The sequence below is a fragment of the Chinchilla lanigera genome, unplaced genomic scaffold (assembly GCF_000276665.1).
Source record: "Chinchilla lanigera isolate Chin_1 unplaced genomic scaffold, ChiLan1.0 scaffold00007, whole genome shotgun sequence".
In the NCBI taxonomy this organism is placed as follows: domain Eukaryota; kingdom Metazoa; phylum Chordata; class Mammalia; order Rodentia; family Chinchillidae; genus Chinchilla; species Chinchilla lanigera.
In genome coordinates this window covers 22,202,490-22,228,327 of record NW_004955408.1, presented here as the reverse complement: position 1 = coordinate 22,228,327, position 25,838 = coordinate 22,202,490, and the positions used below count along the sequence as shown (strand labels likewise).

Here is a 25,838-nt window from a genome sequence, read left to right as displayed (position 1 = left end):
CTGCCTGCTGCTTTGCACTGGAAGTGGTGCCCCCTTGGTGGACACCCCATGCCCAGTGAAACACTGTCTTACTTGGCGCCAAGTGTGGAGTATTTACATCGGACAACATACCATGCCCTTCACATTGTATCAATTAGTCCTTACCACTCCTTTGGGAGAGAGGTATTTGTATTATTTCTATTTAAGAGATAAGAAGACTCAAACTTGATGAGTTAATTTTCAGTTTTCTTTGCCCTCACTGGCAAGTGGATGTTGCCTTCTGTATTCTTGGTCTTTACTATTACTTCCTGTTGTCTCACGTTCCAAGATAGAAACCTTGATACATCTTTGATCCACCTATTTGACAGATACTTATGTGCCAGGCACTATTCTTGGTGTGAAGACAGACTAGAAAAGATCCTTACTCACATGGAGCTTACATTCTACTGAGAGAAGACAGGCTGTAAACAAAATAATTTTGTGAAATGTATATAGATCAGATCAATACCTAGACATTAAATAAAGCAGGGGAGTGTGTTGGAGATTGTAAGGGTGGGGCTACAGTTTTAATAAGATGGTCAAGGAAGATTCCCTGGGGAAAGGAATACTTGAAGAGAGTTCTGAAAAAGATGAAGATACCAGCTCTGGAGTAACTCAGGGATGTATTTTCTAGAAAGAGGAAAGCTATTTAGGAATAGCTTTCATACTATTTCATACATACTAAAGGAGAGTATGTTCCAGAAGAAGCAGGAAGCTGGGGGCTAGAGCAGAGTGAAAAAGTGGAAGAGTGCATGAGGTAAATTTTGAAAGATATAGAGATGAGGAGACAGACAGGTCATGTAGGGATGTGTGGCCCATTGTAAGCACTTTGATTCTCACCCTGAGTGAGCTGGGAGCCATTGGGGATTTTGAGCAAAGACATAACTTGATTGACATGGCTTAGCAATGGTCTTTCTAGCAGTTAGTAGAATCGGGCATGTAGGGGGTAAGAGCAGAAGCAGGGAGACCAGTCATGCGACTACTGAACACCCCCGCCCCAATTTCTCTCCTCTATTAGTTTGATCAGTTTTCCCCTCTGGTCAAGCAATCTCTAAATCTCAGTGGCTTACAAAAGTGAGGTTTTTTTCCCCCACATTTGAGTCAATAGTTGGCTGGATTTGGCTGATTTCAGCTGGTCTCAGCTGGGATCAGATGGGCTTGAATTCAGGCTGTGGATTGGGTCCAGGATCTTCCTTGTGACTTCTCCTCCTCCTTGGACTCATGACTCTTCAAGGCATATTTCTCTGATGGCAAATAGAAGAAGAGATGAGATCAATCCAAGTCATATAAACACTTTTAATGCTTCTGCTCCTGTCATATCTACAAATCTTCTACTGACCAGATCAAGTTACACGACCAAGCCCAGCATCTTTAGGGTAAGGAAGTATACACCACCCAAATTAATGGGGAGCCCTACAAAGACCCACAGCCAAAGCCTTGGGTATACAGTTCTATAGCTGGGAAGGATTGCAAACAATGAATCAACCTACCCCACACTTTCTCTCCCAGTTGTTCGCATTCAGTGTGCACCTGAGTCTGTCTTGTCTCCTCCTGTTTCTTTCATCTATTCCTTGCTCTGGGCCCCTTTGACTCACATCCTGATTCACACAATGATCTCTGTCATCTTTGACCCCCATCAACTCCTGTTTCTCCTTGCTCCCATATTAGTCACCTTTTCAATGCTTGGACAAAGCATCCAATATGTACAATTTAAAGGAAGGGAAGTTTGATTGGCTCATGGTGCTGGGTGGAGTCCATGGTTGGCTGACTGCAAGACACAAATAGCATACGGGAAGGCGTAGCACAGCGAAGCTGCTCACTCCATAGTGTCCGGAAAGCAGAGCAGGGGAAGAGTACTACAAAGGAAGAGGCTAGAAATCAGATATAATATTCAAGGTCTTGCCTGCATTACTCATCTAGATATACCCAGAAGGGCACCTTACTAGTTCACTGGGCAGCTCTCAAGTTAATCAGGTTGACAATCCAGTTTAACTGTCACAGATTGCAAACACATCGAGCATGCCACTGCCCAAGAATTTTGCTCCTACTGCTTGATTTTCTTCATGCCAATCTTTCTCAGGAAATGTCAGTGGCCAGCTATTAAACAACACGGTATACCTCAAATGCCAATACTCATTGTACTCTATTCATAGTCTGTCACCTATGCTGTTATTATTTACTTTCTTTAACTTGACTTCAGTGTCCATTATTTTCCTTTAGCCCTTCTTTAAGTAACATAGGCCGTGAGGAAGTTGGGCATTTTTGTAAGAACATAGGAAATATAGATCAAATGAAAATGCTCGTATGTGTATCTGCCCTCTAAAATTTTGCAAGATCTGACAGCTGCATTTGGAGGCCCACTGACCACCCAGAAGCTCTTACACTTTGTACCTACCTGTCCGGTATTCACTCTCCACATTTGTCTAGTGCCTGGGTCATGATAGGCTCTTTACCGTTTGTGCGCTGTCATGGAAAGTCACTGGCTCATAGCTTTGCCCACAGTGCCCACTGAGCATGGGAAACCTAACCCTCTTCTCTTCGCCTGTCCTTTGAGACATGCCTCCTGCGTATGCTCATTGGCTCTGCCTCTCTGCATTGCTTACAGGCCATGCTCATCACCTGCTCCTCCAACTTATAATCATTTCACATACGTTGATCTTACGGGCTTAGATCACAAACATTCTAAGGCTCATAGGACCAGCACCAGTAAGCGGCTCACCACCCAGCCCATAAGCATTCTGTATCCCTTGCTCTGCACACAAAAGGAGGTATAGTTTCTGTGTCTTTTCATCTTGGTGCTTCTGATCTTGTATTCTCTGTTCTTTCTCCATTTTCACCCCTTGTCTCATTCCTCCTTTTCTTTCAAGATACTGATCAAATATTGCCTCCTTCAGGAAGTCATATGTCCCACAGCTTCCTTCTTTGATTTTTTATTACCATACAACACACATTCTTGTAGCCACTAATGGCCTTATCTTCCTCTCCCACAGTGGGTCTTCGTGTCTCAGAACATCATACATGACAGATACTCAGTAAACACTGCAATTCTCAATACATGATTGAGTGACTTGAATTTTGCTATTTCAACAGGACTGTGAGTTCTTCGAGGGCAGATTTTGCCTTTTCTCTCTTTTCTTCCCTGTGTTGTTTGCCCCCAGCTAAGCAAAGAGGAGGCACTTGATAAATTTACAGTAAGGTGAGCTGTACAGTGCCTTCATTCATTTAGACTACTGCAACAGAAGACCATAGGCTAGGTGGCTTATAAGTAACAGAAATTTTATTTCTCACAGTTTTAAAGGCTGGTAAGACTAAAATCAAGGTACTGGCAGATTTGGTGTGTGGTCTTTATTTCTTATGTTCCCACAAAAATGCCCAACTCATAGGTGGTGCTGTGACTTCCAGCTCTGTCTTCACCTGGCATAAGAGGCAAGAGGGCTCTCTGTGGACTTTTTTTATAAGGGTGCTAACCCCTTTCATGAGCACTCCACCCTGATTGCCTACTTAACTTCCCAAAGCCCTCACTCCTAATATCATTACCCTTGGGAGTTAGGATTTCAACATGTAAATTTGGGGGGACCCAAACATTTGGACCATTCCATATAGGAAACACAGGAGGTAGCTAAGTTTGACAGTGAAAAGTGCTACCAGTTCACCTAGCGATTCTAATCTCTTTCGGGCCTAGAATGATTTTGAACACAAAGGTGCTATGATTTTGACAGTTGAAGGCAAAGGGATGTGCACTGGGAGCCTTTTACTCTGTCCACAGCTAAAAAGATGTTATTCAAGTTAGGCAACTAGCTCTGCCTCTTCTATATTAGTTTTACATAGGGAGATGATGGGGCATACGTGCGCGCGCGCGCGCATGTGTGTGTGCGTGTGTGTGTGTGTGTGTGTGTGCGTGTGTGTGTGTAAAACAGAGAGGGAGGTACACTGGTCCAGAGGCCAGCACACCTGGAATCTATTTGTGCGGCTCATTGGTCCAGTCCGCAGCTTGGGCCATTCATTTATTTCTTGCTAAGTGAACATCTGGGATTCAGCTTGAGACGCCAACAAGTTTGGATGGGATCTCGAAGCTGTGGTTGGGATGTGGAAATGCTCGCCTGAGGTGGGGGTGAGGGAGGTGAGTGCGGGCTCTTAAGCTATTCTGCAGACTTCAGTTCAAATGCAATAGCCAGAGGGTTGAGAAATCCTTCCCATGCTGGAAAAGCATTAAAAAAAAAAAAAAAATAGAATAAGTTAAGGAAGATTCAGTCACATCAAAGTAATAACACAATCTGAAAAGTACCTCTTTCCTCCTGATCTCCTCCCATCCTATAGTTCAAATAATATCCAGGTATTTTCCTTTTCTAGGAAATTTTTCTTTGAAAGAATCTTGAACCTGAACCAAAAAGGAAATGCTATGAGAAAGTAAAGTTCTAATTAGTTATAGATGAGAATTGGTCACAGATAATTATGCTACATTCTTTGGCTCATGCCTGAGAAGGCTTATTAAAGGATCTTTTTGTGTTGCTAGATATGTAGATATATATCTAAATGACTAAACACAGAGAAGCGAACCATCATTAACAGATCTTGCCAAGTATGAGTGTTTAGAACAAAAATGAAAGAGAAATTTGTCACTCACTCACTCGCAAGCCAGGAATGTTTGAATCTTTCGCTGTCAGGCCTTTTTTTTTTTTCCTTTCTCACTTTGAACTTATTCAGAACAAAAAGAAAAGGCCAATGGGTTCAAACAGGATCATTTTAAACAGTGCACTTCTAGAAAATTTGTGCTGAGTCGCACCTGACCCCCCTGACATCTCCTTGCTAGAGTTTTTCTCTTTCAATTTGCATCTGTCAGTTTCCTACCTGTGTGGGTTCAAGAGGTTGGAGACTCTGATGAAGGGCCTAGAATAACCCAGAGAGGATGTGGGGAGCCTCACGCCAATCTGTTTAGAATCAGCTTTGTTTTACTGTTTTGAGGATTTTAAGTAGGAGAAAATTCCTCATAGCCACGTGAAATATTTTTCTTTTAACTTCTAGTATAAATGCCTGGACAGTAACTCTAGGGTGCTCATGGCATGCCTAATGTGTTGATGTTGTGTGTTTTTACAGAGCAGTGCTAAATTCCAAGGAATCCTCAGTTCTCTTCCGTGTCCCAACATAACATTCAACATAGCTCTACCATATGTATGCCCAGGCAGCGCAGAAAACAGAAAGCCGTTGGGGGTCTCCTGCCTTTTCCTTTCAGCACCTGTCACTCTGCTGGTGTGGAAACCTCCCTTTGATGGTGTAGGGACCTTCACATTGACTCTACCACCACTCTGTTTTGAAGAGGGCCCCCACCTTGAACCCCATCCCACTACACAAAAGAGATGGCATGGCTCATGCTCTGGCTCTCCAGATGCTCCTGCTAGCACATGGTAGGGTTGCATCTGTCTTCTGTGACTGTGATCCTCTGGGAACTTGATTGCAATAGTCTTGAAGATTCTTAATGAAACACTCGTTTTTCTCAGTGAGAAATGAAATTACCAGCAGAAGCATGGCATGACTTACAGCACTTTCTGTTTTCCACAGTTTACCAATCTTATCACATTTTTTCTTCAGTAATTCTAGGAAATATCAGTAAAGATGTTCATGCCCTCAATCACTCACTCACTCACTCATTCATTCATCTACTCAGTCAAACAGCAGATGTTTATTGAACACTTATTGGTTGCTAGAAAGTGTTTTAAACTTTTTAAAAATTTTTTCTTATTTTAAAGAGAAAAAATCTAGCAAAACAACGACAATGAAGACAAAAATAAAAACAACACAAAAACAATACATGACCTCAAAACAAAATGATAAGAAGTGTTTTAAACTTTGAGTTGCAGTGGCCCACACAGACAATAATTCCTCTTCTCCTGCCATTTACCATCTGAGTGGATGTTCTAGTAGGTACCGTGATTCCCATTTTTCATGTGAAAAACCAAGACAGGGAAGTTAAATCCTAAAGATCGTTCACTGAAAGCTGGACTTAGAATCCAAGTACAGTATGCCTCCTATCCATATCTCATTAAGGAGAGCAAGATAGGTGATCTTAGGAATCATGTTATACAACCCACTCATCCTGCTGACGAAAGAAATCAGGGCTCAGAGGAGTGTCCTGGTTACACAAAGTCACGCAGCTCTGGGGAGAGCTAGGATGATATAGCACAGCTTCTTTAAGCCTCAGCCTCACGCTCTGTTTAAGAGTTCTTAGACCTTGTAGAGACCTATAATTTACAGAATGTTTTCTTGTCACTGTGACCTAATGACCACCTAATCTCTTAATGACCTAATGACCTCCTTTCCCTTGTTACTCAGCATAGGTTTCATGGCCTATAATTACTATGAGCACACTCTTCCAATTGTCTGGCCCCTTTTGCCCTCCATGATAGTTACCTGGAAAAACTCAGCCCTTGGCTGAATTTTACCTGCTGCAGTTTGCACCTCTCACCAAGGAACTTGAACGTGGCTAAAGAAAAAGACATGACAAATCTCACTTACAAGTCATGATCACTACTAACCTACAGTGGGTACTGGCTGCTGCTGGCCACGCTCCAGCCCTTCCTAGACCACTGTTTCTCACCTTTTCTTCCCACTCATCAGACATTTCCTTCCCCTTCCTCTGTCTCTGCTGCTAGTAGAGCTTCCTTTTTTCCCTGTGAGGACCAAAGTGGTTGGAAGAGTTCCACAGCTTCCCTCAACCCCATCTGCCATAAACTGTCCCCTAATTTCTACCTCCTTGCTCTGGCTACAGATGACCCATTCTTCGTCCTGTCAGAGGCTGTTGCCATCTCTTATGCATGAGAATCCCTCCTGCCCAGAAGCCTCATTTCAAAAATGTTACCCTCACTTCTGCATCATTCATTTACCCTTTCTTCAGGATCATTCTCATTTGCATATAAACATGTCAGTTTCGTCCATCTCAAAGAATATCCCCTCTGAGCTATCAATCCACTTTTTCCCTCCTTTACAGCATAACACCTCAAATTATTGCTTTTCACTATTTCTTCCTACTAGTCTTTCTTGAAACACTCCACCTAATATCTCATGCTATCTCTGCACCAAGCTGCTCCTTGCAGGGTGACCAGTAAGCCCATATTGCTAGACATAATGTTGCCCTCACTTTTCTGTTTTCAGCAGCAGCTGACAACCCCATCCCCTTGCTATGTCCCTCTTTCTTTGGAACTCTTTCTTCATCTGGCTGCCACAAGTCCACTGTCTATTGATTCTCTTACCACACTAGTGACTGTTTCCTCTTCTCATTAGTCTCTGATATATGGAATAGCCTAGGATTTAGACCTTATTCCTGTTTCCTTCTTTATCAGCTTGTTGTGATGACCATATTCACATTAATGGCTTTAAATACCATCTATACCTCTATCTTGGTCTTATCACCAAACCCGAGATTTGTATCTTCAGTTGTCACTACATATCTATACTTGGCTATATGTATGCATATAAAATTTAATTTGATCCAAATCTATTCACTACCCTCCAACTGTGCTCTAACCCCAATCTTCTCCCATTCTGAGTAATAGAAGTTTCAAAATTTTTAATGCCCCGGCCAAGGCCTCAGCATTATACATCTAATCTTCACCTCACTTCTAATCCATCAGAAAATCCTATCTCCTTCAATTAGTTCCAGAATTTGACCACTTTCTAACTCTTCCACAGCTCCCACCCTAGGAACAGGGTGAAGTACATTCCCAGAGAAGGGACCGGCATGTGCGAAAGCCCTGCCTGAATCAGGAAAAGCTCAAAGCTGGAAAGATCTCAAAAGGGATCCAGGCCTGATTCTGGAGCTTGGGGAGATGCCTGTCATGTTGATACCATTATTAGATTACTCTGAGGATCAGAGCTTTGGCATTATCAAGTGGTCTGACTGCTCAGAGTAGATTTGGCAAGTTCTGAAGCTGTACATGACTCTTAAGGTGCATGGGCCTTGTCTCTGCAGTGTGTGTGTGTGTGTGTGTGTGTGTGTGCACACGCGTGCGCATGCATTCCCATGCATGCATGTGTGGGCTTTCTCCCACCCTTGATGTGTTTTCCTAGAGTCTTATCCCTCTATGTATGAAATAATTCCACATCCTACCATTTAGAGATCCCCCCACTCCTCCAGAGACCCATGTTCTTGACTTTGGTCCTAATTAAAGTAGCATTTTGGCTACAGCCTCTGGGGTTTCCTTGCATTATTCCAGCCAAAATGACTTAAGCCTTACAGGTCAGCAACCCTGGAGGCACAAAACTCGTCAGTGCCTTTTGGCTCACTCATGCAGTTTTCTACTATAGCAGCATAGGGAGAACTCCTGCCATTCTCTTCGCCCTCAGCTCCTATCTTCTGACATCAAGGTCTTCTGGATGCAGAAGTATTTGGGCCTAAGGCACCAGCTGGGGCAGGGAGCAGAGGCAAAGCAATCTCAGGCCATTGATATGCTGTGCGATTCCCTAACAGCTATGTAATTGGAGGAAAATTGGTCCAATATGAGGTGTAGGAAAGTTCAAAAGGGGATGTTAGTACGGCTTTATGCTTGTCTTTAAGCTGGTTCTGAGCTAGTCTCAGTAAGGTGAGATAGAGGGAAAGCCCCAGAGTTCTCTAAGAGCTTCTTATATAGGGCTGCTACGTGGGCCACCAAGAACCAGCCACCAGAGTATGCAGGAGTTGAGAGCACACTTGGGGAAGTTTGGAATACTCAGACCCATTATATCTGAAAACAAGCATAAATGTTCTTAATAGATGACTGACTCAGGATTGCCCCTGCACTGGGGCAGTGATATAGGGCCAGAACTAGAGCGGCAGGTCCAGTAAACAGGTAAACAGGCCCTGAGGAATAAAGCCAAGCAGGTACAGGATCAGACTGTTAGATTGTTGGGACTCAGTTTTTCCAGCTGTCATGTAGACAAATATTCCTTCTTGATGGCATTCCAATATTTGTAGACAAATATTCCTTCTCTTTGAGCATTCTGGTAGTTGGTCAAGTACCAAAGAATTAAAGAAGCAGAATGGCAGAGAATTAAAATCATAGGTTTCAATTTTCAAGAGACCTCTAGCCAAGCCTTACTTACAAGCTAACTCTAGATAAGTCACATAACCTCTCTTTGCCTCCATTTCCTTATTTAAGTTATGACTATATCAATGTCTACTTTAAGAGTTGTTTTAAGTGTGAAGTGAGACAATACATGTATAACGCTTAACACAGCCCATAGAAGAAGGAATACGGACAAAATGATCATCTTGCTGCCTGAGGCTTAAAGCACGTAGGTTTATCATGATTCTAGTCCTCACCAACTATCCAAGTGTTTCTGTAGATTTTCCAGCTTCCTTTGCAGTTAAGTGTGTACTATCTGACTAGTTCTGGCCAATAGACTGAGAGCAGAAGTGATATTTATCATTCCCGGGTGAAAAGAGTGAAGAGTTGGTGTGCTTCTTTCCCGTTCTCTCCTCTAGTATTACAGTTACGGAGGGCACAAGCTCTCGACAGCATTGTACACGACCATTGTGTGAGGGTGGTAAGTGTTCATTGTGCTAACCACTGACGGTTTGGAGTCCATTTGTTTCTGCTTTGCTGACCAATACAGTCATCAGTGGAGGAGAAATAAACCTGCAGTTCTGATATGTTGGGCACCTAGGGCTAAAGGTAATGAAAATAACAGTAGCTAGAACAACTACCATTTATTGAGCCCTTGAGAAGCACTGCAAAGCCCTTGGAAGATGTTAAACCATTCAACCTGCTCAGGTATCCTGTGAGATATATGTTTTGCTATTATGCAATAGCTATGTTCCTAAAATAATTTAACTTGTTTTTTAAAGGGTTCTCACACAACTTCAATAAAGAACTGCTTAGGGGCAAGAATTTTATTTAGACTGTGGCAACTAAGTTTTTCCCCCTTAGAAATGTCAAAAAATAAAGGTTTCTAATTGCTATTAGGACATTTGAAAGTTGCAAACTTAAAATACCAATTTTTAAAACTGGCACTAGCCAATCTAAATGTCATTGAGCACACGCTGAATGACATGGAAGCAAAACCTCGGGTCAACTTGTTTCTAAACCACGGAAATAAATTCAGTGTTGGTCCATAGTTGCCATTAAGTTTTTGCTCCTGATTTATAGTGACATTTGTACAGCTTCCTGGATGACGCTGCTAACTCTGAGCTCAAGTTTGAGACCTCTTTGGTTTGGCTCTGCCCTTGCCTTAGAGTTTGCTGTTTTCCCTGGGCTTTCCTGGTCAGAATCCTCTCTGTCTCTCCCTTACGGGTGGTGTGAAACTTCTGCCCTGAATAACAAAGCCACTTTGACTGTTACAGTGTAGACACAGGGGTGTCTCTGAAAGTACCGGTGGGAAGAGAATTCAGGTTGGTAAGAATTTCCCTGAGGGAAGGAAACCGATTGAGATCATTACTAAAGCATGGAGTCCTGATGACCTTTGGGGCTCACACACTGACTTCCCCCTCCCACAGGCATTAGCTGCACCTTCTTGAGAAAAGGAAAGGACTTGATGTGTTGTGGGTGACCCTAAAGGACCCAGCTGTGTGCTTTTGCTAGTAAGGGCCAGCGGTGTGCCTCACTCCCCGCTCACCGTGTAAAGCAAGGCAAAGGAGTCTGGGGATAGTCTCTTGGGGTCTTATATCCTCCACACTGATGGCCCCCTCCACCTAGCTCGGCAGGTCACTGATCCTCAGGCTACCTAAGTTGGCCATTCCTGTCCTTAGGTTTACTCATGAAATTCACCTTCTGGAAGGTACCTTGTGAGCCTGGCCTTGTGTTGGCTCATAGAAATGTCTTACAGGTAGTTCCCACTCTGAAGAACCTTTAGAATTTAATAGAGTGATGACACCCACATATTATATGATAAATCAAGACAATTTATACTGAAGGGCTAATTGAGATAGCATTATTATGTATAGTCATTAAAAACACAGGTGTAATACAGTGGTACCTTGGTTCACAAACTTAATTCTTTCCATGATTCCGGTTGCAAACCTAATTAGACAAGAACTGAATCAAATTCAATGGTTAGTTTCAATGTCTACCTTACAGGGAAATTTGACTCAGTTTCCTCATCCAATTCAGTTTGCAACTAGAATCATGGAAAGATTTAAGTACCACTGTATCTGGCTTCAAAGCCCTTAACCATCATGTTGGTGGCATTTGACTTTGGGCAAAGATCTGAACCTTCTTGGGCCTCTATGTCCTTATTCATTGATAGTAGGAATACTGGCTCCCTTTCCACGAGGATTCACTGAGACCTGCCGAGTGCTTCGTACAGGGCGTGACTCATGTTTTTGCATTATACTACCTATTGGTTGTCACAACCTATCTGAGAGACCTCAGTGGTACAGAAATTCTGAATCAAACACATCAGCTTCTACATGGGGTTTCTCCCTCCTCTATTTCTTTCATTGATGGTTGCTTACCTCAAAAGGTCAGCTAACCAAGCTGGAGCCTGGGAGATATTTTTAATATGCCTATGCCTGCAATTCCCTCAACACTTACATGCATTCAGACATAGAACCTTGTTTATTATACCTCACATCTATCTCCTACACTCCATTACCACTGACTACCTCAGCTAAGTCCTCACAGAGTCACACTCATTACTCAGGAGCCTTCTTAACTGGTCTCTTTGCTTCCAATTTCACCCTCTTCCAAACCAGATCTATTGTTACCAGAGAGAACTTTCTAAAATTCAAACCAGATGACCACTCCCTCACTCAGACCCTTTCCATATCTCACTCCATAAAAAGCCAAGCCTAAATCCTCTCTTGTGATCCACAAGGCCCCTCATGATACAGCCTCTGTCTCCTCATCCAACTTTATCACTTCTTCTCTCAAGTTACCTCCATGCTCCAGTGGTATAGTCCACTCCCCTGCCACCTGGCGGTCCCTGGGAGTGCATATACTATAAGTCAAGAGCTCACTGTCCACGTCTCTCAAAGAATCACACTCATCCTCCAAAACTAACCTCTCTTTGGAACAGGGTAGCTGCCTCTCCTCCATAATCCCACAACACCTTTGTTTACAAGATCATGGTACAGTTTTTATTTTCACATCTACATCCTCTACTAGCATATGACATGCTTAAAGGAAAGGGATGCCTCTTATCCACCTTTGTATGTCCTTTTTTTTTTTTTTTTTTTGGTACAGGGAATTGAACTTAGGACCTTGTGCTTGCTAGGCAGGCACTGTGCCACTGAGCCATATCCCCAGCCCTCCTTATTTAAGTAGGAGTGGAAAGAAAGATGGAAGGATGGATGGATAGATGGTGGTTAGAGAGATGAATAAATGAGTGTAGAGATGGATAGATGGATGGGTGGATAGATGGAAGGATGGATAGATGGATAACTAGATGAATGGATAAATGAATAGTTAAAGCGATAGATAGTTGAATGGATAGATAAGTGGATAGCTGGATGGATGGTAGAATGGTAGGCTAAATGGATGAATTCAACAAAGTAACAAAACCTTCCAATTATGTCTTACATAGCCATGCATATCAAGAAGTTCCACAAAAATAAGGGTGTGTTTTCTAGAGCTTCACAGTTTAAGCTGAAAAGCAAATATGACTTTGCAACTCAGCAGTCAGTGAGGTTTTGACCTTGATGTTCTCCACTGTAGTAGTATAAAGCTAAGAAGTACTTTTGATCTTAAAGGGAGAGGGACCCCTGGGTAGGCTTTATCTTGTGGTGTCCTGCTTGATGGCCTCTTGAATTCTGTCATTGTACTGGTCTGATTCAGTCCTGCTCACCAGCTTGAACTGTGGCTAGAGATTTCTACCTATGGACCCAGCATAATATAGCAGGTGGCACAAGTGCCCTATGGCCACTAGTCACTGCCTGCAGCCTAGCACTTACCTGTTCTTCTCACAGGAGAGTAGCACACTGTATTCCACTCATTTTCCTGTTTCCAGGCTGTGTTTATAGCAGTCACATGGAACATGTACCTTCTGAACCTTAGAGCCCTCATCAACTTTTCAGGGAACACTTTCCAGGCCCTCTCTGTTCACTAAGTCAACAAGAATAAATGCTGGAATGATCTGGAATTACAGTATCAAACTCCTGATGTGGAGAACCAGCATGTGACCCGCCCAAGCAGAAGTGGAAAGACCCCGAGGCTTTTAAAATGGAGCCCACCCTGGCCACCTCAAATCCTCATTCAGGATTTGAAACAGAGCCGGCAGTACACAACTGGCTAAATTTGATGGCATTTTTTATTTTTGTCCAGCCACAAATACTGGCAAAGAAATGAAAATGATTCCTTCCCTTCCGGGAGCCTCAGAGCCAAGTTTGTTTTATTTTTAGCTTTAACTTTGGTTTAGGGCTTTTAACACACGAACCACCCTATCTACTGCAGACAGTGGTGGGCCCGATTTTAGAACTTTTGCCTAGACTGGAGCATTGTGTCCCAGAATGTAACTCTTACCAGGCTTTATACAGCTGCAACAATAGAGGGTGGTTCCAGACAGACCCATATAGAGAAATGGTTTTCTTGGGACCTCCAAGAGAGTCCTCTTCAGGGAGGGCAGTATACATAGATGGGTCATTGTCTGGGTTATGCTGGAGGAGCGGGCATTCCAGGATGAAAAGAAGCAGAGAAATGTGGAAATGTAAAGAGACGGGGGGCTGTCATTTACTGAAAATTTTGAGTTCCATAGTGGTTCAGAACCAGAGCTTTGCAGCCAGGCTGACCATGTCTGAATCCTGAAGCTACTGGCTGCTACCACTATAGCCTCAGGATTGTACTTGATCTCCTTGGGCTTTGAACTTCTTATGTAAGAGACAAGAATCATAGCAATACCAGCTGCAGGCTCCACTGCAGTATAGGTCCTGCTGGGACAGCATATAGCACAATGTTTGACATCTAGGTAGGACTCGGTCATCATTATTCTTTTTATTATTTCCAGGCTCTTACTGTAGTGGTAAACACTTGTACATTCACTAAAACATACTGTAAGCTAAAGAAGTAGGATTATTTTGCAGTTATAAAACTGAGACTCAAAAGATTAGGTAAGTTGTTCAAGGTTATATAGTAAGAGCATGATACAGCTAGACCTGAATTCAACCCTGGCTAACCCCAAAACACCATGCTTTTTCCAGGACCAGTGGTTTCTACCTGTTATAATGTGACTTAGCATTGACCACATGAAGGCTGCTCTAAACCAGGAGCTGGATTCCACCTCTTGCTCCCTGATTTCCCTTTCTGTGACATTAGCAAATGAACAGAGGACACCAATGTCTTCATTTCTTTTCTCTCATTGCTGAGACAAAATACCTGACGCCCAATATTAAGGAAGGAAAGGATTATTTAGCTTACAGTTTGTGGAGGTTTCAGTCCATACTTGGGTGGCTCTAAGGTAGAGTGGCACAGCACAGAGGGCAACAGTTCATGGTGGTAGAAGATAGCAAAAGCAACAAGAGCAAAAGGGAGGAATGTCGCAAGCAGATTCTTTCTCTCCCTTACATATACAAAACTACCTGCCCCAGAGTGGGTGTAGCACTCACACGCATAACCCCAGCATTGGATCATGGATCGGTCATAAACTCTAAAAGCCCACCCATGACTACCTGAGGCTTTGAGGTGACATCTAGGACATCTAAACTATAACAACCAATAATGGTCAAAAGAGCAGAAAGCAAATTTATGGAGAAAGAAGCAGAATGGTAGTTGCCACAGGCTACGAGGGGAGGAAGTAGGGAATCATAGTTCAAGGAGTATGGAATTATAGTTTTGAAGAGGGAACAGTCCTGGAGATAGTTGTACAATAAGATAAATCTGTTCCGCATTATTGAACTATAGAGTTGCAAATTATGGAGATGATAAATCTTATGTTACATAATTTTATTATAATTTTTTAATTCTAAAATCATAAAAGAGCAGTAATCCAGGAGTGAGTTCCTTCTTAGAGCTGAGTGAGGAATTAAAGATTGTCTCACCAAACCCTTGAACCTTTATCCCTTGCCTCCTGCTAATCAGAAACCTCCCAGACAGCATTCCTGATCACAACCATCCGTGCATTGTATGAGCTCCATCAGCTCATGTCATACCTTTTTGAAAGAGTGTTAATTAGACAGTGTTTTAAATGTTCCTCTCTCCCGGGTTTAGCCCTTTTTGATCTCCTTTAGTCTCCTTACCATGCTGAAGTTTCTGTCCATTAAGAGAAGGTACAAAAGAGTTGAAAGAAGAACAACATGTAGGAAATGACGTCTACTGAGAGTGAATGCAGGGCATGGGGGAAGAGTATGGGCTTCAGGAAAAATTCACCTAAGCTATAAACTGCTGTTTTGCACTAGAGGAGCACTCACTTCAGCAGCACATATATGAAATTTGGTGCTAGAGGATTCTAGGGTTTGTGAAGTATATGCTTAAACGATGGTTTGGGGGTTCATGTGAAAGAGGAGAATTGCTTTCACTGATTAGGTTGTGAGTAGGTGCTAGGGCAGAATGACATGGAGCTAGAAAGGAACAGGATCTTTCTCTCTCCCTGACTCCTGCAAGAAAGCAGCCTTCATAGGGATCACAATGGCTCAGTGTCCCTCAGAAACTCAGATGGCCTTCTTTGTGGACATTCAGCATTGATCATATTCAGGAGAGCCTTGGCTTGTTCTGTTGACCATCATCCAACAAAAGCCATTCCTACTGAGCTGAGTTTTATATCAAACCATACCCTATGCCTAGACTTTGGTTCCTGATGCAGGATGGATTTCTTCATCAGGCACAAAGGCGATCATGCTGAAGAGCCATGTCCTAGTTACTTTCCTCACTGCTGGGACAAAATATCTCACACCACACCTTAAAGGAGGAGATGCTCATTTTGGCTCACAGTTTCCAAAGCTTCAGTCCATGGTTGGCAGGATCAGATGCAGAAATAGCAGGGTGGAAAGGTTTGCCACAGAGGAAAGGTGGACACATAACTGTGGTCCAGAAGTAAAGAGAAAGGGGAGGCACTGGGAAGAAAGATACACTATTCTAGGTCATGTCTTTAGTGATCTACTTCTAACTAGGCCCTACCTCCTAACAGTACAGTCAGCTGCTGAACTTATTAGTGGATGAATACACTGGTAAATATAGTGCCCCCATGATCCAATTACCTTTCCAAAGTCCAACCTCTGAACACATGAGGTTTTGGGGGAACATTCCAAATCCAAAACATAATAGCCCACAATATTGTAGGGGCCTGTAATAATTTTTCTTTGAAAGTTAGAAAAGAAAATAAACTTTTAGGTTGAAATAAGTATCATGTAATATAAATGTATTTGGTTTTATACCAACACAGTTGTAAAACATAGTCTATAAGTTTCTTATGGCAAAGCAGCCCACAAAGGCTGAAAGACCAAAGACCCATGGAGATACTAACACAGCCCTCATGTGGCCCAGTGAGCCAGCAAGACAGACTCACTGGTCTCTTAGCCCATGGTCATCAGCCTTGGCCTCTTCTCTGTTTGTCTGTCTGAGTTCCATAGGAAAGAATTCTGTGATCAGTGGTAATCCATGTGTGATGCCTGTAGTAGACTCCTACCGCAGGAGGGGGAACACAGCACATGCTGTGTTTGTGCTTGTGACTGATCTTAACTTTACATCTCTAGCTTGCCTACAAGCTCTGTCAAAATGATATATGCTTTACACATGTTGAACATTGAAATATCAAGTCTCTTAATACCTATTGATGGATGGATGGATGGAATGATTGAGGTAGTGTCTATAAATACACTGGATTCAGTGACATCTTTCCATTCTTCTTTTTCTCCATAGGCGTCTGAACAAAAATAAGCTCCAGGTCCTTCCAGAAATGCTTTTCCAGAGCACACCGAAGCTTACCAGACTGTGAGTAAAGTTGACTTGTATTCTCTACCTTGCGCCTTAGTGACAAGAACATGGTTCCCTTAGTGTGGTGCCCCATGCTGTGTGGAGCCTGGCAGGCCCCAGCATGGAAACTTGGAGCAGGTCATGGAAATGGCGTATCCTCTGTAAATCTGCAGGCCTGACTTCTTGCTCCTTTATGCAGAGATTGGTGGCAGTAAGTGGCCAGTGAAGACTGTTAACATGTGGAGTGGATGTTCTTTCAAGGAGGAAACTCCTCCGTTTAATTTGAATCTGAACTTGCATCAGGGAAATTCCCTGAGGGGTATTTTGGGGTGAGTTTATTTGCACGAGACTTCCAGTGGTCTTAGAGAGTATGGTTTGAATTAAGCCTTTCAACCTCAGTGTCTTGCTGGCTAACATCATATTCGTGTCCATTGTTTGCTTCCCATCATTGCCAGACCGACCATGCTGGGTCTTCAGGTCTATAATTTGATGGGAAAAGGAAGAAGCACCTGGAATTTTGGTCTATCTTCCAGAATGGTCCAGGATATGAAGAGGAAAGATCTGGAGATACCTCTGTGCTTTTATTCACTCAGAGAAGGTTGAAGGCTAGCAATGCAGGTTGTTGTTGAGACCCAGATTTATGTCTTGTGGGTGATTTTGGAAAGTGCTAATTATTGAACATGAATAGCTCCGTGATCTTGAATCTGAAGTCCTTCTGGCAGTGACTACTGTAGATTATGGGATAAACTACGTGGTCTGAGACCTGACTTTCTGAATGGAGTGACACAGTGTCTAACTACTTAGAAGTCCGGTGGTGAGTTTGTTAGTCTGGCTGGGAAAACTCTAACGTTATTGGGAAGGTGTTCATGTTGTGAACCATTCTCCTTCGCAATGGCTGTGTTTAATAGCTACTTGTGCAGTCAAACCATGCATACAGGTTCTGCAAAAGACAGGAAAATGTGAAACACATGCCAATGTGTATACTAAAGAATGAGCTTTGCCTTAGGAACGCACGCGCGCGCACACACACACACACACACACACACTGTGTTCATCAATGTATTTTTAAGGAGCATTTTGATAGAACAAGAACAGATCAGGGCTGGCTAGTGTTCTAGTGGACCACTGGTCTTGCTTGCCTCTTGTATTTTGTCAAGGGCTCTCCTTGTCATGTATGCCCTTTTTGTTTGGTCCACCTAGCTGATTTTGTTAAAAATCTGAAAGGATACGCCCCCAGTCTGCATCCACCTGGATGAGCAAGGAAGTGCAGTTTAGCAGCCCAAGTGTCTAGCAAAGCTAGAAATGCAGTACCAAATGGATGTACCAGAAACTATCCTGGTCTTAACTTCCTATTTCCTGTATACTTTTCCTTAGGTATCCACAGGTTATTGTTTCCACGACCCCCACAGATAACAAAATCCACAGATACTCAAATCTCTTATATAAAATGGCATAGAGTTTTCACAGATCATACATACATCCTGCTGTATACTTTAAATCATCTCAATATTATTTATGATACCTGATACAGCACAAATGCTAAGTAAATAGTTACATTCTATATTGTTTGGCAAGAAAAAAATGTCTGCACATGTTCAGTAAAGATGCATTTCTTTTTGAATATGTCTAGTTTGTGGTTCATTGAATCTATCATTGTGGAATTCACAGACACAAAGGACCAGTGACACAGCTCTTCCCTTAAAGGCTCACTAAATATCCATCTCTCCACCCAGCACTGTATTGTGACTTTCCAACCTGAGCTTAACTAAGTAAGTGGTGAAGACTGTATGCTATTCATCTGGAATTTCAGCATCCATTTGTAAGCAAAAGGAAGGTACCTTAAGACTAGAGATGTTGGATGGCATTGAGTGGGAGGGGCTCTAAGTATTCTAACTGCTGCTGGTTATCCAATGGGCTCATTCTTGCCCATAGAATCCTCTGTATGACCATAAGGTGATGCCTAGTTTGTACAGGGCTGATTCTGTTTCAGGAAGAGGAGGAAGTTCAGGTAGTATTAACAGGTGTCTGAGATGCTGGAGGCCAGACACAGGCGCATGTAAACCCATGGGTTATGTTCTGATTTCCACTTTCTAACAGAGAGCTTCTGTGCCCAGATGTCCTCATCAGTACAGAGAGATTCTCTCTCCTCTTCTCTCCTTACCTTGCAAAAGAGCTGCAAGTATTGAATGAGATACTGACGCGACTGTGTGTTTTCTAGGCTTAAAGCACTGTGTAAGTGGAAGGGCAAAGACAACAGTTGCTGTTCATATAATCTCCCATCTTTGTGAGCTCAGTTCCTGGTCTCCTTTCTGTGGGACCCGTGCAAAGACTAGGAGTAGCAAGAAGCATTGAGACAGATTACACAGAGCTTTAGCTGCAAAACAGAGATGTGCAGCTGGGAAAGCAGGAATGATATTCAACTCATCTTTGTAACTGTCCCTTTTGAATCCCTGGTATGGTGCAGAGACTGGCACTCATAGATATTCAGCCAATGATAGTTGGATGAGCATGAATATATGAAAATAAATATTGCTCTCAGCAATATAAACATTGCTCTCAGAAAGACTTGATTCTTCTATCCAGCATTCATTCACTTATTCATTCATTTGTACATTCACTCACCGATTCATCCATTCATTCATTCATCCAGTAGGTTTTCCCCTGGGGACTTGCTCTAGCTTCACTTCTGTGTGGGTACAGAGCTGTCAACAAGAAGGATGCCCAGTTCTCCACATGCCCTATCATGGCACATTCCGAATGGCTGCCAGAAAGCTGCAAGCTAAATATAATTTTTTTTTATTGAAGCAACTATATTAACCCAGGTTTGAGCTATAATCAGCAATTGCTTTTTCTCTTTGGGCTTGATCTTTGATTTTTCTTAATGGCCCTATTATGTCTTTGTCTTATTTTGTCAGCCACTCCAGGGCCTTTTTGAAAGTAAGCAGGGTACAAATTAGAAATCAATAACTGTGCAATCATGAGTGTGTATACATATGCCACTGGCTCTGTTTTCAAAGAGCACTACATCTCAATAGACACAGTGAGCCGTATCCCAGGAAAAGCTCAATGGGGCTGTGTGAACTGATGGCTCTGTAGGGAGTCGTGTGGGATAAACAGTCATTCTGGACGTTACTTTTCTTTTTTTATTAGACTTATACACAAAAACTGCTGAATAGTCACTGTTTATCCAAACAATACTTGTGGAAAGGACTGGTGGCATACACAGACATGGTTAGAGTAGAGACAGGAAAGGGAAACAATATTTATTGATAATCTAGGCTAGGTCATAACACTAAAATTTACTTGCCAGGCATGCTGCTGAAATTTAACTCAAAGAGGAACAGTATTAGTTCATGCAAGTTAGAAGTCCAGTGGTAATTACAATTTCAGGAATAACCAGAAGAGAGGGCTCGGTGATGTCATTAGGACTTCATCTCACCCCATCTTGGGACAGAGGCCATGGTGGCCAGCCACAGAAGAACACTCACAACTTATAATTTTGCAACCCCAGTGGACAGTGACTCTGTCAGCTGTCTGGGAGGAAAGAACTGAGGGTGGCCACTGATTATATAGTGTGATCTCAGGCTCACAGTATCCTCTGACCGAACAAGTTTGGGTCATGTGTTCATTCTGCTTGTCTGCAGACTGGGTTCCCCACAGCAGAGGGTAGTTCTGTGATCTGAAGACAGAGGAAGGGATGCCAGTCATAAAAAGAATGGCTATCTATGAGTTTCTGGAGCATTTACTTTGTGCAATTCCCAGTACTATAAATGAGTGCTTGAGAGCCTCATAGTGACACTGTAAGATAATAACACCAGCAGACACACTGAATGCCAGGTACTGCTTTGAACATTTTATATCTGTTAACTTATTAGATTCTCCTAACAACCCTTTTGGATGGGTACTATAGTTAGTACTATTCTGTACATGCGAACCAAGGCTCAGAAAGGTCAGTGCGCTTGCCCACAATCATAACAGTACCTAGTGACAGAATCAGGATTCAACTCTGAGTAGCTGACCTCAGAGAATATGCTTTTCTCCATTGTCACGAGCTCCCTGCATAGCTCTCCATCTGTAAAACACTTCCCTTTTACAGATGAGGAAAGTGAAGATTGGAAAATTCACATTACTTTCCTATAAATCCCATGTACAAGATGTAATCAAAATATACAGTGTGCTTCAATGTTTAAAAATGTATTATAGTGAAAGACATGCTGCAATTAATCTCCTCAAAAATACTCCCCCTCACTTCAAATGCACATTTCCCATCATTCTTGCCACTTTTTTTTTCTTTGTACCAAGAATCAAACTCAAGACCTTGCGCTTGCCAGGCAGGCACTTGCCACTGAGCTGTATCCCCAGCCCCTCTTGCCACTTTCTTAAGCAGTTCTGGAAGTCTTCTTTTATGAGTGTCTTTATAAGGTGTGATCAAAAATCCAGTGAATGCTGCTGTTAAGTGCCATGTAGTGGAAAGGCAGGCTTTCAATAATACTACACTGTGTCCTCATCCTCCTTACCCACCAGGTCTGGCACCATGTGACTTCTCATTCTCTGCCAAATTTAAAATGATCGTAAAAGGTCAACATTATGAATTCTCTCAGGACATTAGTGCCAGTGTAATTCTTTACTGTAATGAATTTTTAAAAATTTAAACCTTCACCATGTTTTTCAATCACATCTCATATCTACGAAGTAGCACCTCACTATGCTATGCTCAGATTCAACTGTTACACAGTCCTGCCAACAAAACCATTATTAAAAGTATTTCTAAAGCTTTGAAGGTTTGTGAATCAGCTTTCCATTGCTGTAACAAGTCATCTGTCATTATTAACTTATAAAGCAAAAAGGTTTACTTTGGCTAATAGTTTTATGGCATCAAGTTCATGACTGATTGACTACCTTGCTTTGGGCTAGCAGCAGGGCAGCACACCTCAGCAGGCATGTGTGAAAGACAGAACTGCTTGCTTTGTGGCCAGGAAAGACAGAGAGAAAGAAGAAGAATCCTAGAGTCCTAAATCCCCCCTGGAGCATAACCCTGAGGACCTAAGGACCTTCTATTAAGACTCCCCACCTCAACTGATGTAACTGCTCACTTCACTGATCATTATGGCTTCAGGAATAAACCTGCTGTCACTGTCTCATATGGTTCCACCACCTCGCAACAGTACCACCCTGGAGACCAAGATTTTACAACATGGGCTGATGGGGACATTCCAGATCCAAACTATGGCAGAAGGGTTGGCAAACTTGTCCGTAGTTATACAGCCAGGAGACAGCAGAACTGGGAGTCAGGACACATCGTGTTTCCGTGAAGTCCTTTCATTTGCTACCATCCCACATTGCCATGCAAGCCGTGGTGGGGAGCTGAAGTTATGCCATCAATGACTGACAGTGGGGCTGTCACATCTCCAAGTACTACTCCCACCCCACCCTCCCTCACATCCCGCACCATCTGCCTTATGTGTGCATCATGTTGCATCTGTGCTCTTGGGCTGTTCTCAAGCACAGAGAGCATGGGCCACAAAATCCTGGAGCAGGAAGTACCTCTGAGCTTGGGGCAATATCGCTATAGTCCAGAGTGTCTGGGAAGTCTCTGTCATGCCCTGGTCCCTCAATAAATATTTGCTCACTCACATTCTACTGGAAGGTTGTCTAGTGTAGGGATTGTGTAATGTGCTCTGTCAAGGCTCCCTGGCACCTGACTCAGGACTGAGGATAGGACGAGGCAGGGCAGAGAAAGGGAGAATGGGTACCAGTCATGTACCATGAGACCTGAGGCAAGTTACGTAGCCTCTCTAAGTCTCCTATGCATCATGTAAAATCGACTGTAACAGAACCTATCTCTCTCTGGTGCTGTGAGCATAAATGAAAACCATCCATGGCCACCATGAAGCATGGAATATAGTGCAAAGTGAGTGCTTTGTGAAAGATAGCTATGGTTAGCTTTTGCTAGCTGGGGTATAGGAGTAGTGCATATGCTGGGGTTTTGAGGTCTGTGTTGCAAACATTTCAGCAGCCAGAGTCCAGGATCCAGAATTGAGGAGGGTTGAGGAAACATTGTCCTTGGAGTAGGAGAACTAGCTAGCTGGCCTCACTGCTCTCAAGCTGTGCAGCCGTACAGCTTTGCCTTTCTGGTTGTCAGTTGTTTCATCTAGAGAAGCCAAGGTGGTGTCCTCTGTTACATGACATAGAGGCTATTGAGTTCTCCTCTTTGTATGCACTTCCAGCTTTTTCTTTCAGCTACACATGGGAGAGGCAGTGAGCGAAGGGTTTCTGGTTATTAAATGCTAAGTGGTAATGTTGCCAGAAGTTCTTCACAAGGAACAGAAGGAAAGCTGAAAACAGTGATTAAAAACCCTCTGAATTTGCCTGGATTGGACAGCTTTAGGGAGGCTGAGGGAAACTACTGTTTTTTGCATTTGACCTTATGAGAGTGTGAGCAGACAGCTGGAGTCCTGATGGGCCACCTTTATGGATTCAGGTCCAGAGCATCCACTTAACATTTGGTAATGGTTTAAAACCCTGTAGCTTCACAGGCAGTTATGCTAGTGGCTGAAGGAAGGGCTGTAATTATTCTCCACTCAGTTCTATGAGGTATTTGACACCTTTGAAAACATGCCACTGCGGGTAAACCTGCTGTCCTTCCCTTGGGGCAGTGGAGTTGCAAGAGACTTGGGCAGTTAATCCCCAGGCAGCTGAAAACAATATGAAATGTGTCCAAGCAATTTAGCTACAAGTCACAGGACTGTTATGGTGGAACAACCTCCCTATCCAAGAATGCAAGGCTGAGACTTCAGTTTCCAGGCAATTTACCGCCAATGAATGAGCTCTCCTCTGCACATGCAGCACTGCTGCTTGGTACTCCTCCGAGCATGTACTGTGTTCTGCCTTTATCACACGTGTATACCTGCCCTACATCCCCCAAAACCTGGAAGCTACCTTCAGAAATGCCATCCTCCTCTTTGAGGCAGACTGATATTAGAGCAAAGAATAAGGACTTTGGAACCTTACGGATGTGTGCTTGGAGTCTGCTTTCTGATGATCCTGGGCGAGAGACCTGAACTCTCTCTCTGCATCTCAGTTGTTTACACTACAAGAGGGATAATAATCCTAGTTGCTGGGTTAGTTAGCTCGGTCTACCATGACAAATACCACAGGCTGGCTGGCTCCGACAATGAAAATCTCTTTTCTCACAGTCCTGCGGCTGGAGGTCCCAGATCAAAGTGCTGGTCTGATTAGTTTCTTTTGTAGTCTCTGTCCTTGTTTGCAGATGGCTGTCTTTGTGCTGCCTTCCACATGATTGTTCCTCCGTGCATGCATGGCCCTGGTGTCACTTCCTGTTCTCAGGAGAACACCAGCCATACTGGTTTGGGCTCTCACTCTAGTAGCTTCATGTTCACTGAAGACCTCATGTCAACTACAGTTATATTCTGAGGTACTCAGATTTGCAGCGGCAGAGTATGAACTTGGGGAAAGGGGTGGGAAACACGTCAGCTCTTATGAGTCCCACGCTGAGTGCTGCACATTTCCTTTGGGTCAGCTGCTCTACGGAGTGCTCCATATATGTTCTCTCACTGTCTCAGATTTAGGAGATACATGCACTGGTCTCCCCGTGTAACAGCCTCTTGGAGGTTCAGACACATTGCCAAAGGTCACAGAGGTAGTAACTGGCACAGCTAAAGGTCAAACTCAAACCTGCATGGCTCCAGAACCAACATTCCAACTCCGATTTGTATACTTTTGTTATGGGAATTTGGTAATTGATTAAAGCCCAATGGGTACTAGTTCCTACTCGTTGAAGCCCTAACTGACCCCAGATTTGAATGACTGGAGCCTTACACCTCTAGGTAGTACTTTCTGCTACTCATGGATGCCTTTGCAGCCACCTTAGTATTCCAATGTTGTGCTCAACTTTAAAACAAAACTACATGTAATATGCGTCTCTATAAAAATTCACATTGATGTGAAACAGTGCTATAAAAGTGAAAAACCAGTGAAGTAAACAAAAACCATACCAGCCAATTTTCCAGTGCAGTTGTTATCTGATGTGGTGAGATGATAATAGGATGGTAGAAAACCCAATCCATCAGGATGGTGGGGACTATAGAGACTGCTGGCTGGTCTTGAACTGATCCTGGGTACCTGTGTGGTCCCAGCGTGGTACTTGACCTCTCTAGACTTCGGTTTTCTATCTAAGAGGACAGGGTTGAGTGTGGTCTGGTACCTGGCCTGTGGTATTGAGGCCAGGGGACTATAAGTCTGGCTTATGCACAACAGAGCCGAAATCACTTCTCCAGGGGGCATGCCCACCCTGAGCTCTTGGAAAATATCCCTGCAGACTATGTCTCTTTTTTTCTGTCCTTTTCCTCTCTGTTCCCAAAGCCCTGAGTACTGTAATAGCAAGCCTACTTCTTGCTGCTGCATGCCTCCAAGTTTCATCATAGGTTTGAAAGTAAGTTTTACTTTAATCTGCATGTGGACAAATAATGCATTAAAGTGGGTGCCATGTTGCTCTTGCCGCTTCTGTTTTGTTAGACTTACAGTCGTTGTGTAGTAACTCCAGCCAAAGGCAGGAGGGAAGGCAAGGTAAATGTCCCTTCTTTTCTCCTCCACCGAGAATTCACCCAGCTGAGCATGGAAGCCCCCCGTGGACTGATTGTTGGAATTTTCACATAGGCTTTTACACCATATAATTTTAGAGCTAGGAATAAAATTGACCTAGGCCAGTGCTTCTAAAACTTTACTGGGCATCTTAACACCTGGGGGTCTTGTTGAAATGTGGATTCTGGTTCCACCAATCCAGAATGAGACCTCAGAATCTGTATTTCTAACAAAATGCAAGTGGAGCTGCTGGGCTGGAGCCACTGTCTGCAGAGCAACAATTCAGGCTACAGTTGGTTCTCAAATTTAGCATATAGAAAAAATCATTTCAATGCTGTTCTCTCAGCCATCACCCCACACAGAGTTGGGCTCCTTAGATCTGGAATATACCTCAGGATTTGACTTTGACTT

The 25,838-nt window shown here is 43.1% G+C and overlaps 1 protein-coding gene across 3 annotated transcripts in view; it reads left to right on the top strand.

The window, feature by feature from the left end:
- The window catches only part of Slit3 (slit guidance ligand 3), a gene marked incomplete at its 5' end in the record, with an annotated part of 603,472 nt that overhangs the window by 94,631 nt on the left and 483,003 nt on the right, over positions 1 to 25,838 (top strand). For all 3 annotated transcript variants that reach the window (XM_005376304.2, XM_013509153.1, XM_013509145.1), the window contains 1 exon segment: positions 16,773 to 16,844. In XM_005376304.2, coding sequence (XP_005376361.1) covers positions 16,773 to 16,844 — 72 coding nt within the window.